This window comes from Myotis daubentonii, chromosome 8, assembly GCF_963259705.1.
Source record: "Myotis daubentonii chromosome 8, mMyoDau2.1, whole genome shotgun sequence".
Taxonomy (NCBI): domain Eukaryota; kingdom Metazoa; phylum Chordata; class Mammalia; order Chiroptera; family Vespertilionidae; genus Myotis; species Myotis daubentonii.
Genome location: NC_081847.1, coordinates 70,680,782 through 70,698,029, shown reverse-complemented (window position 1 = coordinate 70,698,029; position 17,248 = coordinate 70,680,782). Strand labels below are relative to the sequence as shown.

Genomic DNA, 17,248 nt, shown 5'->3' with positions numbered 1-17,248 from the left:
TTGTTTGTTTTTGAATTTATGTAAAGGAACAGATAATTGTATGTATTCTTCTATAACCTTGTTTTCTTTTTCCCCTTTTCAAAATTATATTCTTTTTAAAAAATATATATTTCATTTTTATTTTTTTTTAACACAGAGGACGGGAGAGGGATAGAGAGTTAGAAACATCGATGAGAGAGAAACATCGATCAGCTGCCTCCCGCACACCTCCTACTGGGGATGTGCCCGCAACCAAGGTATATGCCCTTGACCGGAATCGAACCTGGGACCTTTCAGTCCATAGGCCGACACTCTATCCACTGAGCCAAACTGTTAGGGCCAAAATTCTTGAGATTGATCTGTGCTGATGCATATACCTATAGTAGTTTGACAATTCTCACTGTTGCAATACAATTGGTTTTCCATTTTCCTATTTATGGAGACCTGTGTTATTTCCAGTTTTGTTTTTTGCTATTACAAACATTCTGCTGTGAACATTCTTAAACATGTCTCCTTGTGTATATGTGCTTGAGTTTCTCTAAAAGTAGAGCCTGTAGGTTGCAATGTACACACAGCTTCAGCTTTCTCCCAGCTCTGCAACACACTAATGCTATAGTCTTGCTTACTCCTGTTGTTCAAGTTACACCGCATGCATTCCTCTCTAACTCTCCACTGTCTCTGCCAAGAATTCCTGTCCCTTCTCCCTTTCCCACCTGAAGAACTCACCCTTTAAGGCCTGGCTCAACCTGTCACCTCCTACTGCCACCTCCGCCGTGAGCCTTTTCCCAACCCTCCTCCAAACACATGTCAATTCCGATTTCTAACTCCCCGAATACTAAAGACTCTTAAGCACTTGTTCTTACTCTTATATTTTAAAATGCTGTCTCAGTCTCATTAAACTGAGAGCTTCGGAGGGCCAATGCTGCCCATCCTGTGTCACACTGCTTAGCACAGGGCCTGGGACACACATGGCTCAGTGACTCTGAAAGAATGAAACAAATGGTGGGTGCACTGAAGCCACCTAGTTCACTAGCACCCCACACTTTCATCCTAGGGAAGAGTGGGGAACAGTGAACAGGCTCCCACAAAACAGACCAAATGCTGCCTATGGCCACATAGGTTTCCTCCTGGAAGGGACAACTGCTACCATCCACGCAAGGCTCCAGCCTGACCCCTTCTGCACGGCTTCTCCTCCACACCCAGCTGCTGAGCTGGGATGATTCCCGTGGAGCATTATCAGAGCGCCCGTGAGCCCCGCCTGAAGAAAGGCCTCTTCATTTATAGTCGAGGTGGACACTCTGCCGTGCAGGGCTACCTGCCTTTGACCTCCCTCCTCTGACTTCTTCTCCCCAGAGACGCACACAGTGCTCATGTTCCTGGGGAAGCAGAGCCCTCGAGCTGTGGAGGGGGGGCAGATGGCTTAGGGCTGAGCTCACCACAAAATCTCAGCCCTCAGTCAGAGACTAGTTCAGGGAATGGCCTGTACCAAACAGGCTGGAATAAACAGAGAAAATGTGAGTTAGAGATTTGGGGGGAAAGAAACTCTCTCAGAAAAAAAGTTTTTCTCTCCCTCTGGGTCGTGAGGCGTGGTATAAGGATGTGAGACCAGGAACTGTCATAGCTATTTTATTGCGAAGAGGGAAGCCCATCCGAAGACAAACCTGACTATACCAAAGAAGAAAGTTGAGAGAAGCACAGAGAAATGGGATCAGAGCCTGATAATGTAGTGAGCTGCTGGGCGAACCTTGCCTGAACCTGAACTCTAGATTTTTCAATTATATGAGCCAGTAAAATCTGTTATTTTTACCATGGTACGTTTTCTGTTCTTGTAACCAAAGCATCCAATATGATACATCCCAACTGCTGCCAGAAGAGAGAAGGGAACCAATGCTGTATACCTATGAGCCAGGCTAGGAGCTCAGCATGCCTTCTATCACTTAATCCCTGCAGCGGGAGAGGTTTTCTCACGACCCTCCTTAAAGAGTTGAGACAGCCTCTAAGTGGTTAATACTTTTTTGTTTTAATATTATTTTTATAACTCAGCTTAAACAAGGCCAAGTTTTATAGGATTACTCTAAAGAAAGTGGCTACAGGAAAATTGCAAAATTGAGCAGAAAGTCACAGCTTACCTCTGCTCTTGGCAGTTGTGGTATCTTTGGATTTGCCTTTAGGCGTCTCTTTGTGATATTCTGAATCCCACCTCTTCTGAGCTGAAACAGGCACCAAGGGGATAGAGGGCAGTTTCAGGCGCCACTCCGGCCCAAGTGAGTCCATGAGAGCTCTGGTCATTCTGGAAACAAAGGCAGGATTACAGGGAGGTTTCCGGCTGGGTTAGATGTTCCTCCTCTCCTAAACCCAAAGGAGGGGTATGAGAGTCAGAGTTATCATCTTCCCTCGATAACTCTTTACACCCTGACATGCAGCAGGAGAGGAACAAGAGTGCCACCACAAAAGTCGTCTCAGTTTAGCCACCATGACGTTCCCTCCCTGCCTGGTCCTCGTTTGGTCAGACCAAAGTGGTGACCTTTTGTTGCCTGGTAAGGGTACTTAAACGTACCTTAACCCCAAAGCACCACACATTCCCTAAGGAAGGAGCATGTTTTATATATACTTTTTAAAATATATTTTATTGATTTTTTACAGAGAGGAAGGGAGAAGGAGAGGGATAGAGAGTTAGAAACATCGCGAGAAACATTGATTCAGCTGCTTCCTGCACACTCCCTACTGGGGATGTGCTCGCAACCAAGGTACATGCCCTTGACCAGAATCGAACCTGGGACCTTTCTTTTTTTTTTTTAAATATATTTTATTGATTTTTTACAGAGAGGAAGGGAGAGAGATAGAGAGTTAGAAACATCGATGAGAGAGAAACACCGACCAGCTGCCTCCTGCACATCCCCTACTGGGGATATGCCCGCAACCCAGGTACATGCCCTTGACCGGAATCGAACCTGGGACCCCCCAGTCCGCAGTCCGACGCTCTATCCACTGAGCCAAACCGGTTTCGGCAAACCTGGGACCTTTCAGTTCACAGGCCGACGCTCTATCCACTGAGCCAAACTGGTCAGGGCTATATATTTTCTAACGGATTATAAAGTGATGCAAGCACCTGATTTTGGATTTATGCTCAGAGATTTTTTAAAATGAAAATCTTATGTCATTCTCAAATTTTAAAATCCTTCTGTCCTTTTCATTTCCCTAGGGCAGTGGTCGGCAAACTGAGGCTTGTGAGCTACATGCGGCTCTTTGGCCCCTTGAGTGTGGCTCTTCCACAAAATACCGACTTCTGTGCATGGGCTATGAAGTTTCAATCACACTGTACGTGTGCGCCCGCACGTGGTATTTTGTGGAAGAGCCACACTCAAGAGGCCAAAGAGCAGCATGTGGCTCGCCAGCTGTAGTTTGCTAACCACTGCCCTAGGGTAGTGGTTCTCAACCTTCTGGCCCTTTAAATACAGTTCCTCATGTTATGACCCAACCATAAAATTATTTTCATTGTTACTTCATAACTGTAATGTTGCTACTGTTATGAATCGTAATGTAAATATCTGATATGCAGGATGGTCTTAGGTGACCCCTGTGAAAGGGTCGCTCGACCGCCAAAGGGGTCGCGACCCACAGGTTGAGAACCGCTGCCCTAGGGCCTGATATCTGGTCCCCTCTCACCTCTCCCTCTTTATCAGTTGCCACATTCCCTCTTTAAAAAAAACCAAAAAATATTTTTTTACTGATTTTAGACAGGGAATGGGAGAGAAACATCAATGATGAGAGAGAATCATTGATTGGCTATCTCCTGTACGCCCCCTACTGGGCATCGACCTGGGCATGTGCCCTTTATGGGAATTGAACCTGGGACCCTTCAGTCCACAGGCCAAGGATCTATCCACTGAGCCAAACCAACTAGGGTGCCACATTCCCTCTTGATCCTTATGTTTAAGCTTCTGCACACGGCTGTCCTCTTCCTGGAACAATCTCTTCCACTTCCCAGTCCCGTACCCACCTTCTAGGCCAGTTAACTTGCTCAAAATGCTGCTCAGTGACCATGTCCAATTTGTCAACTGTACTATAGCACCTAGCATATCACTACCTGGCACCCATCAAGACTTAATAAGTATGTGTTCAATGAGTGAACAAAGCCAACTATATGCCTTTTCTGCTTTTACAAGCACATTCCTGTAATACTAGGATGAAAACAATACAATGATATCACTGCAAATTCATGGTCTCTGACTAAGCCCCCAAAACTATTTTTTTGTTCAGCAGCTATTTTAATCCTCTCATCTCTTCCACTCTGCTCCCTAACCCTCCCCCTCCAAATACAAACATTCCTGCCCAGGTACCCAACCTTCCTATGTCTCTCTTGTCACAACAGAAGAGCTGACAAGGCCAATCCCTCCACCTAAGCTCTGGACCCCATTTCTTCCTGCCACACTCAGCCAGCATCTCCCTCTTCTGTATCTTCATGTTTCTTTCTGCTGACTCCAACTACCAGCATTTAACTCTTTCCTCACTTAATACAAACCCCCTGGACAGCCCTCTGCCATTGCAGCTACACTCCTTTGCCGCCTCACAGCCAGACTTCTTGAACCCACAGCCATCTGATCCCTTTGAAACACTTCGACCAGAGTCACCAGTGACTTCTTCCTCAGCCCTTCGTCTACGTGAGCTCACCGAAACACCTGACACGAGTGACAGCTTCATCCTCTGGAAACACTCCTTCCTGTGTGACACTTAATGCTTCAAGTTTCCCCCACTGCTCCAGTGCTACTCTTCTGTAAGTCCCTGAAACGCAAGATTTTCTCAAAGCTCCAACCTCTTCTTCCCACATACTTGCTGTGTTCTTTTCCCCGACAACCTCAATTCACCTCTACACTGGCCTCAACCTGTATGTGTGGTCTGTATTTTTCTTCTTTGCTCCAAATCCATATAAACATCCACTGCCTTCCTTACCTCTCTAGTCTCATGTCCCACAATCATCTCCAACTCAACTTGTCAACCCCCTAGTGCAGTGATGGCGAACCTTTTGAGCTCAGCGTGTCAGCATTTTGAAAAACCCTAACTTAACTCTGGTGCCGTGTCACATATAGAAATTTTTTGATATTTGCAACCATAGTAAAACAAAGATCTATATTTTTGATATTTATTTTATATATTTAAATGCCATTTAACAAAGAAAAATCAACCAAAAAAATGAGTTCGCGTGTCACCTCTGATACGTGTGTAATAGGTTCGCCATCACTGCCCTAGTGTCTCTTCTATTTTTCCCTTCTCACCACCCCAACCACCAAAACTTGGTGAAATACTCCCTAAATATCCTCTGAATGGTCCCACTGCTCTATATCCACTGCCTCCACCATCTCTTCTGCATTAGTGCATGCCCCCTTCCCAGTCTGTTCTTCCACGTAATCCTTCCACATGACAGCCAGGAGCTTCTCTCTCAAATCTGCTCATTTTGTTCCCCTGCTTAAGGCCCTTTCACGATGCCTCACTGTGCTCGGTTAAGCCCAAGCTCCTGAACACCAAGCTCTTTGTGACCTGGCCTCATCACCCATCCATGCAGCAGCATATGAAATGGACTTCTCATGGGTTCTGTAGGACATCAGACTCACCCACTCTTGCACAGACTGCCCTTTCTCCTTGCTGGCCTTTGGCCCCAGAGCTCTACTCATCTCTGCCTCAGCTCACCTCCTCTGGAAACCCACTCTGGCCTCCCCCTGGCTGGCTAGGTGCCTCATTTCTGCTCCTACCGCACCTGTGCTGCCTCCTCCCGTGTAGTGTGCTTGCCTATTACTGATAGGTTTTCTCCATGAGACCAGGAGCTCTAGGGCACGAAGAGGTATGTCTTGGGCATCAGCCCAGGCCCTAGTGCGAAGTTTGACACACAAGTGGCAGAATTTGTTGAATGACAGAAATAAGAAAAGGTAGAGAGAAAACAAGTCAAGCCAGACATGACACATAGATATACACCATGAAGTCCTAACAAGGGTTTTCTATGAGTGTGGTATCTGGCTTTCTAGCAGCCCATGCAAAGAAGGGCAACGTGATCAATCACGCCAATGAGGACATCCATGAAATGTCAATGGCTGAGGGGCCTTGTGAAGGGGCCGTAGTACAATATATTGAACCATATCCACAAGCAATATCCCCATAGCCTTGTGTCTGAGCTGCCTGTGCTTGGGTCTTACTTTCCCCACTCTAGTTAGCTCTTTGAAGCAGTGGTGTTTGTATCTCTTTTTCCTACAGAACCTGGTACAACACCTTCAACAGAGCTCAACAAATTACTACTATGTGAATGAATTGAAGCACCTAGGCAAAAACAAACAAAACAAAATCCAATTCATCAATCCTGACTCCTTAACACCTGCCAAATATGATAGCAAATTCTCCTTCCACACTTCCCAATAAGGTCATTAGGAATTTCTAAGCCAATCCCAAAGGGATCCTGTAAGATGAGCAAAGTGACAGTTCCAAGCTAATGACAGAGGGCCCGCAGTTCCAGAGGAAATGCCTGAGGTGACCCAGGCTCACCTGTTGACGCCTTCCAAGGCTGACAGCACGCTGTCATCAATTTGCAGCACAGTCTTGTAGTCCACGTAGGCCAGGGGATACTTCTCCAGAGCCTCATAGGCCGACGCTCGCCGCAGCAAGGGCTTCATGCTGAAGGGAACCAAGGCCAGTGCTCTAGAGCAGGAGGCAGAGATGTCATCCGGCTGCTAAGTCACAGGGCTCCCCCCACAGCCCACCCAGGCAGGCTCAGCTACAGTATTCTGTAACATAGGGGGTCATTTCTGGCAGAGACACTACTAAAAATGTCAAACCTTACAAGAGGGACTTTCCAACTTAGACTGAAGTAGGGAAAGGAAAGTGAGCAGACTGCCACTGATACTGTGAAAGCTGTAAGCACGTGCATCAATTTCCATAGCCGCAATCCCCCCAAAATCAAGGACAAGAACAAGTACTTTGTACCTTTCATGCTTCTATGTGTTTCCAAAGAATGGTGGCCTGATGGGAATACCACAGAGGCTTTGGAGTCAGATGGAGTGGTGTTTGAATTCTACCTCTCCCATTAACCATGTGATCCCAGGCAAATCACTTTACCACCTCAATTCTCTGCAGCCCAGTTCTAGCCTGGGAAGGATGGTAAATTTAACCCACAGAATGACCATAAGTGCTCTAAGAAGGAAACTTAGCACAGGACCTGATACTAATCAACTTAGCACAGGCCACATGAGCACGCTCACCTCTCTCATCTATCACCAGGGCATGGATCTAAGGCAATGTCACAGGATATCAGATCTAAGAACACATTAAGGTATGCATCCTAGTTTAGCGATGGTGAAAGAGGCAACACCAGATTTGCCTGAAGAAGAAAGAAGTATGAAAAATTGTTTAATGTCCTCTACACCTGGTCATTGATGAATACCATTTTCTCCTTTCTTCTTGCTTCTTTCCCAGCTATCTATTAACCTCTCTCTCTCTCTCTCTACCTTCCTCTCTCACATATATCCATCCCAGAATAAACCTGGGCAAGCCACTAACTAGTCTACAACTCTGCCTCAACTCCAGATCCCAAATCTCACAAAGGCCCACCTGTAAGTGCCCACCCTACTCCTTTTAGAGCAGCAGAGCCAAGATTTCAAAGATACAAGACAGGGGCCACAGAGATCAAATATTCTCAGTGACCTGGGGACAGGGACACTTCCTAGTATCTATCACAGATGTAACTGGCAGGATCAGTCAAAGAAGAAACAGGCCAGATAAACCCCGCTTCCTCTTCTGAGCCCCTCAGGCACCCCAAAGTTTCCCTTGACTGCTTACGAAGTGCAATCTTTGATGCAATCTCTGCAGTTCCCATCCTTCAAGTGGCATGCTGCTCGGTTGGAGTAGAGAACACTTTCTTCTTTATAGTCCAAAGAACCTGCCCAGGTGGAAACAGAAAACATGAGATTAACAATTTGGGAAATGGATGCCTTGGGACACAAGGTGCATTTCACACCTGAGCTCTCTGGGCTTTGGTAAAAGGGAGCAGAAATGACTGTAACGTGATCAGGCTTGCTGGTCTGATAGGCTGGCAAGTTCACCATTAGCACTTGGCAGCGAGAACACCAAGCATCTTATTCACTCGTGCCAGCACTAAACCTGGTACCAGGCAAAAAATGAACATGAGATAGCTAGCTTCTGCCTCAGAGAAATCTATACTGGTGTGTGTTAATTTTATTACAAAAGACATGTAAACATACAGATCTTACAACATGGAAATCCACACCTGAAACCTGTATGTTCATGTTGACCAATGCCACCCCAATAAATTTAATAAAGCCATGGTTCCCCCACCCAAAAAAGAAAACATGTAAATCATACAAAGAAAAATAAAAGGAAAAGATAAAAGACAGACTAATTCTACCTGCTCGAATCAGACAGGACTTTGCTAGGGGAAGATCCCCTGGGTCTGGCAGGACTAGGGAGAACTTAATCGGGAAAGGACTCAAGCTCCCCAATGGGGAGGAGATTTATCAGACATTTCTCTACGGGCAGTCCTCACCTTCAGGAATCTCAGAAGCTCATGTCCTTTACTGTGGCCACAATAATTTTCAGTTTTAAAAGTATTTTTTCATCCACTGCATACCCACTAACTAGCATGGGCCATAGTGAAAAAATAAAATAAAAAGGAAACTATTATGTGTTGACCCAGTAATTCCACTCCCAGGTATATACCCAAAATAATTGAAAACAAGTTCTCTTTTAAAAATTGTAAAACATACAGAAAACAGTATAACAGATACTCAGTATCCATCACTAGACCCAGCATATGTTTCCAACCTTTAAAATTTTTTATATGGCTAATGCTCCACTCATCCCCATCCTTTCCCCTCTGTACTGTCCCCAGGACCCTAGGTGTCAGCACAATCCTGAAGTCGGTATGTAACATTCTCATCCGTGTTTGTCTAACTATATTATCTATGTACTAACAGCTAAGATATTTTATATCTCTCAAAGCTTTTCCTAAGTGGCACTCTATTGTCTATCCTTATGCAACTTGCTTTTTCTCTAAGTATGTTACCATATTGATGCATATCTTCCACTCAATACCAACAATAACAAATAACTTTTTTTTCTTATTTTTCCAGGCCCTGAATAAGACAGCAGTGTACATAGATAAGTAAAATATATCCTTGCCCTTAAGGAGCACGTACAAGCACTCAAGACCTGTAATCCATCTCAAGTCCCCAGAACATGGGTGCTCAGAAGCAGCAGTGGAGTGGTGGCAAGGGCATCAGAACCTGCAATCCAGCCTGTGATACTGCACAAGTCACTCACTCCCTCTGATATGTGCTCACTTCACACGCTTGCTGGAAGGGTTCACTGTGTTAGGTTGATCCCTGGTTTTCTTTTCAAACAGAAAAACTAATTAGAGAAATCAAGGGATTTGCCCATAGATTATCTAGAAATGGGTAAGAACCAGACTCTGATCCCCTACTAAATCTATATACCACGCCAGCTCTTCCAGGGACCCAGAATGAAGCCATACAAAAGCACATGCTATTCCAGGCAGGGTAGGGTAGGATGAAAGAAAATGGCAGAAGTATCAATATCTCAGATTATTCAGCGACCTCAAGTGAGGCTGAGAGGAGCAGGTGGGCCTAAAAAGGAGTGTTCTAGAACAAAAGAAGGGGGCAAGAGTGGTTTGAAACTGCAAAAGTTCAAACAAACAAAAAAAGACTACAATTTGCAAAGGATTTGGGGAAAAGTCTAGTAAAATGATTAAAAACTTGGACTTGGGAATCAGATAGACCCATATTAAAACCCTGCCTATGACATGTCTTCATTGTATAATCCTGGGGCAGGCAATTTAACTCTTCTGGGCTCCTCATCTATGAAGTGTCTTTTTTTTATTTTTTATTGCCAGATGGCAGAATTGTATGGTTTTATTAACACAAATACAATGTGTACACATCTGTCTATTCATTTTCTTTGCTGAGCAGTCTGGCATGGGCATTGGCAGCTGGGCTGCTTTCCCACAATGGGTTTAGGGTTCTTTGAGGAGACGTTGTGAGCAATCTCAGCGCAGTAAGATTTGTTGCACATCAGCAGCACTTCAAGCTCCTTGACATTGTGGACCAGAAATTCCAAAATCCACTGGGCAGCACGTGCTTTGATTTCTTGTTGCTTCGATAACCAATGCTGGGCATCAAGGCCTGGCCCTTGAACCTTCTGCACACTCTGTTGTCCATTAGTGCCTCTGGGTTTCTGCCAGTTCTGCTTAATTTTGACATAATTGGTCTGACTGGTGTCGGATTTTCTTGATCCTCTTTTTGACGGTCTTGGGTTTCACAGGGGGTCTGTGCGGAGTAGGAGATGGCTGTAGCCTCCATAGGAAGTGCCGAGGAAGAATATAAAGTGTCTTAGTCATAGGTTAGTATGAAGATATAAAGGGATAATGTCTACAATGTCTACCACACAGTAAATCACTCAACAATGCCAGCCAAAAAAATGAGAAAGAGAAAAGGCAAAGGGAAATCGGTACACAGAAAAGGGATTCCAATGAGGGCTCCTTGGTAAGACACCTGGGAGAAGAGGTTTTGGGCAAAGGGCTGTTGCCATGAGCTGGAGTCTAGGAGAACTCATAAGAATACGCTACTCCTCTGTTTAAAACTCTCTGAATAAAACCCAAACTCCTTACCATGACCTATTGCGTAAAATGTCTACACAATAAGGTTCTGCCTGTCCAACTGACCTCACCTTACTTCTCCCTCCACCAGCTCAGTAGGCTTTGGCTCCTGGGACACACACCATGCTTCTTCGCCTCGGTGCCTTTGTACAGGCATACCTCAGCGATACTGTGGGTTCAGCTCCAGACCACCACAATAAAGCAAGGAGTAATCTTTTTGTTGGTGGAGGATCTTGTCTTCCACTCGTAAAAAATCACAACATTTGTGAAATACAATAAGAGGGTGTATGCCTGTAATTACAGTTCCCTCCACCTGAAATGCTCAGCACCCAAAACTTTGTACACCTGGCTTCTTCTCATCCTTCAGACGTCACCTCAAATGTCACCTCTTCAAAGCTGTCCTTGACCCCCCCCATTCTTTTTTTTTTATTTCTTTTTATTTCTTAAAAATATATTTTGTTGATTTTTTACAGAGAGGAAGGGAGAGAGATAGAGAGTTAGAAACATCGATGAGAGAGAAACATCGATCAGCCGCCTCCTGCACATCTCCCACTGGGGATGTGCCCGCAACCCAGGTACATGCCCTTGACCGGAATCGAACCTGGGACCTTTCAGTCCGCAGGCTGACGCTCTATCCACTGAGCCAAACCGGTTTCGGCGACCCCCCCCCCCCCCCATTCTAATGGAGCTCCCTACTCAACTCTATCACATCACGATATTTGTCTTCTATGCACCCCTAATTGTTATTGGACAAGTCTTATTTACTAGCTTGCGATCCACCCCTCCCCCCAAAACAAGAATGTATGATGGTTGAGAGAAAGGGCTTGTCTGTCTTGTTAGACACTCAGTACATACAGGCGGCTCAACAAATTTTAAGAATTTAATTGAAGAATAAATGGTGAAGGAGGAGAGTTGAGCTATATATCTGCAGGGGTCAGAATGAGGCCTGAATAACAGGATGGGAGCCAATAGGACACTTAGAAAGCAGGCAACTCACACCTATCAGGATGGCCACTATCATCAAAAGAACAGAAAAGAAGTGCTGGTGAGGATGCTGAGGGGTTGGAACCATTACGCGCTGTTGATGGGAATGTAAAATGGTGCAGCAAGTATGGAAAACAAAACTACTATATGTGATCCAGCAATCTCACTTCTGGGTATATATGCAAAAGAATTCAAAGCAGGATCTTGGAGATTCAAACAAACAAAAAAGTGGGATAGCCTTACAATGGAATATTATGCAGCTTCAAAAAAAAAAAAAAGAAATCCTGCCACAGGCTACAAATGGATTATAATGCCCTTGAGGACGTTATGCTAAGGGAAATGGGAGTCCTAAAAGACAAATACCCTATGATCTCACTTTTCCAAATATCTGAAGTAGTTAAAATCATAGATACAGAGATGGAAAGGTATACCAAAGGCTGAGGGAGGGGGATTAGCGTTCAGTGGGTATTGAGTTTCGGTGCTGCAAGATGAGAAAGTCCTGGCGATCTGTTGCACAACAATGTGAATAATATTCCACTTCACAGTATTCTTAAAAGTGACTAAGATGGTAAACTTAATGTTTTTACCATAACCAAAAAGTGGTAAAAGAACCTATTACTATGAAAATATGTTTCTGACCTGTCAGGTGGAAAAGAACCAGTAATAAAACCACGTGACTTTTTTTCCCCCCCGAGGCGGAAGGAAGGGCCAAGGAAGTTTCTCGCAGGACGCCACGCGGGGGACGGGCGGGGGGCTGGTGAGCGGTCGGCCCCGGGGAATGGAAGCCCCAGGGCGGCAGGGACGGAGCGGGCTCTGGGTCGCGGGGGCCGGGGGCCGGGCGAGCAGCGGCCCTGGCGGAGGAAGCGGGGCCAGCGTGTACCTTGCTCCTGCATCACCCGCAGCGCGCGGCTGTAGAGCGAGGCGGCCTCGGAGAACTGGCCGTTGCGGAAGCTCTGGTTGCCGGCGGCGCGCAGCCGCTCCGCAGAGTCCGAGAGTTTGGGGGCCATCCTGGGGTCCCGCGGCAAATGGCTGGCGCCTCCGTTCCCGCCGCCGAGGCTTGCGGAACGGCGTCCGGGGGAAACACCGGCTGCGAGCGCTGGGTCCACGGGTAACCTGGCCGGGCGGGGGCGGGACCGAGCGGGCGGAGGCGCGGCCTGCGCGAACCGGTGGCCCGCGGAGCCGCCCTCTGCGCAGGCGCATGCTCAGTGCGGGGCCAACGTTGCCGAAGCGCGCTCCGCCTCGAGCTGTGCGCGGCCCCTGGGGTTGCTAGGACGCCGCGCGGGAAACCGTGCAGGAGGCCAGGTCCCTGCTCACACGCGCTTACACGCTAGGCGGACCTGACAGGCGGTTAACCCAGGAGCGAACGAAGAGGAAAATCCCATGTTATTATTAGCGCTGTGAGGAAAACACGAATGCATAGAAAGGGGCCAGGTGGAAACTGTTTCCATAGGGGGCAGGGGAAAGCATCTCAGGGACTAGTGATGGAGCTGAGACCTGAGAATATGTAGGCAGGCAGAGGGATAGCGAGAGTAAAGGCCCTGAGGCTGGAAGCTAACTGGCACCTGGTGCTTTAGGGACACGATAAATAAATGCACCGAGAAGTTGATAAGATCTTCCGCTGAGGGAAACCAGCTTATCTTCAGCCTCGTCTGACCTAATGTCCCACTTACTACTCAGAAAATGTTGAACTGCTTGTTGCTACCTGCACACAGTAAGCTGTTCCGCTTGCTCCCTAACCTTTGGGTATGCTCTCCTCTCCTGGAATTTTCCCCCCAAACACTTTTTCTTCTGCTTTATCCTGACTCAACCTATAATCAACTCAAATACCAGTATCTCCTCTGAAACCCTTTCCTGAACACTCCTCCCCTCTTCCATTATGTCCCTCCTCTGCTCCTCTTCCTCCTGAGGTTTACCCCTAATTTAGCACTTAGTACTCCGATTGCCCGCTTACAGTTTTGTTTTTTTTTCAAAGACTTTGAATTCTTTAAAGGTAGGAAGTAAGTCTTTGTCTCCCCAACCTAATAGGACCTGGCACCCAACATGCACTTACGAAGTTTGTTGACAAAGACCTGGTCTCTGCCCTCAGGAATCTAGTTATAATTATTTGTTTAAATTCTTAACCCACACCAGACTGTGAACTTTCTGAGGGTTAGGTGGCTGTTCCACCTGAATCCTCAGCCCAGCTGAGTCCCATAAAAGAGGAAAGAATGAGCACGTAATGTGGAGGGGAAACCAGATGAGACACACACAGCTGGCCATCTACTCAACATACCCATTTTTGCTTCCGGAGTCTAAATTTTGCCAGAGATTCTCCTGGCCCAGGAAATGATTCAAGATTTCTCTAACCTGTTAACCAAAGGTCATCACTGCCAATTTAACACCAACAGAAGTCCCCAATTTGAGGGGTGGTAAAGGGGGAGGGGGGACCCACGGGACATCTTCAGTGAAAACTGCTCAGTTGTGAAACATCTCAATGGTGAGGTGGGCTGGGCATGAGGCAGCTCTGGTGCTATGGCTCTGGCCAAGTAAATGCAGCACTCACTAGAAACCAAAAGCCATCCTCAGAGTGGAAGCTGGATTTATATAGAGAAGGGTGGCCACCCTCAGCCACTGTTTGGCCCATTTCTATGCAAATAAGGACTCCAAATCCTCACTGTATGATTGGTCCCAATAGCACTATCCTAACTGGTCAGAATGGAGCTACTCTGATTAGTCAATAAAGATACAAATGAGTACAGAGCTGTGCAGCTCCTATTGGTAGAAATTCGATCCCAGGAATTCCTTTATAAGGGTCAGCTCAGCTAGTCAGAACACAGTGCAGTTGGCAGGGAGTTCATGCTTTCCCTGAAGCATGGCATGAGAGACCCCTATTTAGCACCAGCTGCTAGGCTCTATAAATTTGAGCCCAATTAGCCACCAGGAGCCCTTCTTAACAGGCACAGAGTTAACATTACCAACAACAATAATCTCATTCTCTTTTGCCAGTGATTGAGAATGTGATCTGACCTGACCAATGAGGTAAGAGGATGTCTGCTGGGTGCTCATGGGACAGTTTTGTATTTTTTCTTGAAGAGAGAGTCAGGACTTCGAGATAGCCTTTTTGCTCTTTTTCTGCTTTGGGTAGTGTTGATGTGGTTGCCATTTTGAGGTTTTTCTGTGTGTGTTTTTTAACTCCTTGTGGGAGTTTTTATTTATTTATTTTTGTTGTTAATCCTCACTCGAGGATATTTTTCCATTGATTTTTAGAGAGCGTGGAAGGGAGGGGAAGAGACAGAGAGAGAAAAACATCCATGTTAAAGAGACACATCCATTGGTTGCCTCCCGCACACATCTGACCCGGGCCAGGGATGGAGCCTGCAACCAAGGTACCGGAATTGAACCCGGGCTCTTCAGTTCACTAAGCCAAACTACCTAGGGCTGTGGTAGCCATTTTGTAAGCAATAAATGCACAAATAGGAAAAGCCAAGGTGCTGTGTAGGACGAATTTGACATTGTTGAGCCACTGAATCAACCCAGAATTAATAAACAACAAATGCCATGGTTCCTTAAGTCACCATTTTGATGATTGGTGTTGTGTTTTGGTTTCTTTTTAAGTTGCTTGCAGCTGGATATATTCTAAATGGTATACTACACAAATACACTTGTGGCAAATTGTAGTTTTCAAAAATGGACAAAACAGTATTTCCACTCCTCCTTGCCCTTCCAGAAACTTGCAACTCCCCCATCAAGAGATAGAATCTGTGTCTGCTCTCCTTGAAACTGGGTGGGCCTTTGGGGTCCCATCAACAGTGGAAAAGACATTCTGTACCTTCCAAAGCTAATGTCTATCTTCTGGAAAAATCCTGGGGAGGGGCCAAAGGAGGGATGTTTGGTATTATGTATTGATAAATTGACTTTATTTTTAAACATGTTTACTGAGTACCTATTCATCTAGAGCATCGGTTCTCAACCTGTGGGTAGAGGCCCCTTTGGGGGTCAAACGACCCTTTCACAGGGGTCGCCTAAAACCATCGGAAAACACATATATAATTACATATTGTTTTTGTGATTAATCACTATGCTTTAATTATGTTCAATTTGTAACAATGAGATTGGGGGTCACCACAACATGAAGAATGTATTAAAGGGTCGCGGCATTAGGAAGGTTGAGAACCGCTGATCTAGAGGGATGAGTATGTAGGCAGAATGGAAGATTAGATCTTTCAAGGAGGAAAAACCCCAGTGGGCAGCAGGGTCTGAACATAAGGTAAAGTCAAGCCGTATAGGAAAAGTGCTAGGGGATTTCAGAGGACTGAAAATTGGCTTCTTGAAGGAGGGACCTGTGAAGGCTTCCTGAACTTTGTAGGAACTCTCCTTGATCTCAACTTCCTCAGGGCTCCCACTGCCATTTGTACAGATTTCTAACAGACCAAACTGACAAAATGTGAATTTTCTGGAGTCAGGATAGTCTTGGGTTAAAATCTTTGCTCTCACTAGCTTCCTAACCTATAAACTGGGCATAATAACTCTTACTTCATAGTATTGTTTTAAGGATCAAGTGACAATCTAGGATTATAGACGGCCCTCTGTAAATGTTTTCCTCCTGTGTCAGGATAATGGCTCCATTATCCCATTTTTAGAATATGGGGTGCCATATCTGGGTAGCCCTCAAAGTTGTTTGCTCAGGTGTTAAGTTTCATAGATGGCATAGGGGAAAAACAGGACAATTAGCAACAACGAAAGGTTACTCTGGGTAAGCTGCTCCTGTAACTATCCCCATGGTAAATTGGGTGGCATCTGCCTTTTTCCTAACACTCACTGATGGTGGTGGCAACTGAAGATGTACCCATGGCAATAGTTTAAACTGGAGCTCAGAGAGGAAAGGGAGCTTTCTGACTCTGATGTTCAATTAGTGGGTACATATCAGTGGTTGTCAGTTTGGTGGTGCAGGGTCCAGAATCAGACTTTACATCCCTAAACCTGCATTATTAGCTCTGTGCTCTTCATCTCTGTGGCCTTGGGAGAGTAATATTACCAAACTTACCTTACAGAGTTGATCGGAGTGTTAAATGAGTTAATATTAATCAAGCACTGAAAAAAAAAATAAAGCACTGAGAAGGTAGTAAGCACTGTGTTAAATAACACAAAAAACTGAGGATAACGATACAGGCTTGATATCACGATTAAAGGAGGTAATAGATGAAAGCGAGTATATAGCAAGAGCTTCATAAACATTCGGTATTTTGCCAAGTGACGCGAAGGTGAGGCAGTTGAAAGGGGGTAGGGCAGTTCGCAGGCTGCGGCTCTGTGGCATGCAAGGACTGGGTATGCAGGTCCGGCCTCCATCTGGAAGAACGCAACCCGGCAAGAAAGCTAGAAAGCCACCAATACCTCCAGGAGTCCCTGGAGCAGCGCTTCCCGGGAATCGCGTACGACGTGGCTTGCTAAGAATCAGCAGTTCCTATCAAGCCGGCGCTTCGCAGGAAGTCCCGGCATCTCCGTCTGAGAAAAGAGAGGTCGCGATTGAGGCAGAGATGGGTTCCAGGCCCGGGGACCCGCTGTCTTGGGCAAACAGCGTCGCAACGAGACATCTTCGAGTCCCGAGCCAGGCTTAAGACGCTCAGAACCAGAGCCTCT

The 17,248-nt window shown here is 46.0% G+C and overlaps 1 protein-coding gene across 5 annotated transcripts in view; it reads right to left on the bottom strand.

Annotated features, from left to right (window-relative positions):
* The window catches only part of TOMM34 (translocase of outer mitochondrial membrane 34), a 22,212-nt gene extending 4,964 nt beyond the window's left edge, over positions 1–17,248 (bottom strand). The window contains exons 1-4 of one of the 5 annotated variants that reach the window (XM_059706968.1): positions 17,003–17,248; positions 7,798–7,897; positions 6,508–6,660; positions 2,109–2,269 (exon numbers count right to left, since the gene is read on the bottom strand). In XM_059706968.1, the coding sequence (XP_059562951.1) occupies positions 2,109–2,269; positions 6,508–6,635 (289 nt within the window). In that variant the 5' untranslated portion in view covers positions 6,636–6,660; positions 7,798–7,897; positions 17,003–17,248. Of the gene's footprint in view, positions 1–2,108; positions 2,270–6,507; positions 6,661–7,797; positions 7,898–8,521; positions 8,603–9,297; positions 9,368–12,512; positions 12,949–17,002 lie in introns of those variants that run through there. The other 4 variants (XM_059706965.1, XM_059706967.1, XM_059706969.1 and 1 more) reach the window with 4 other exon arrangements.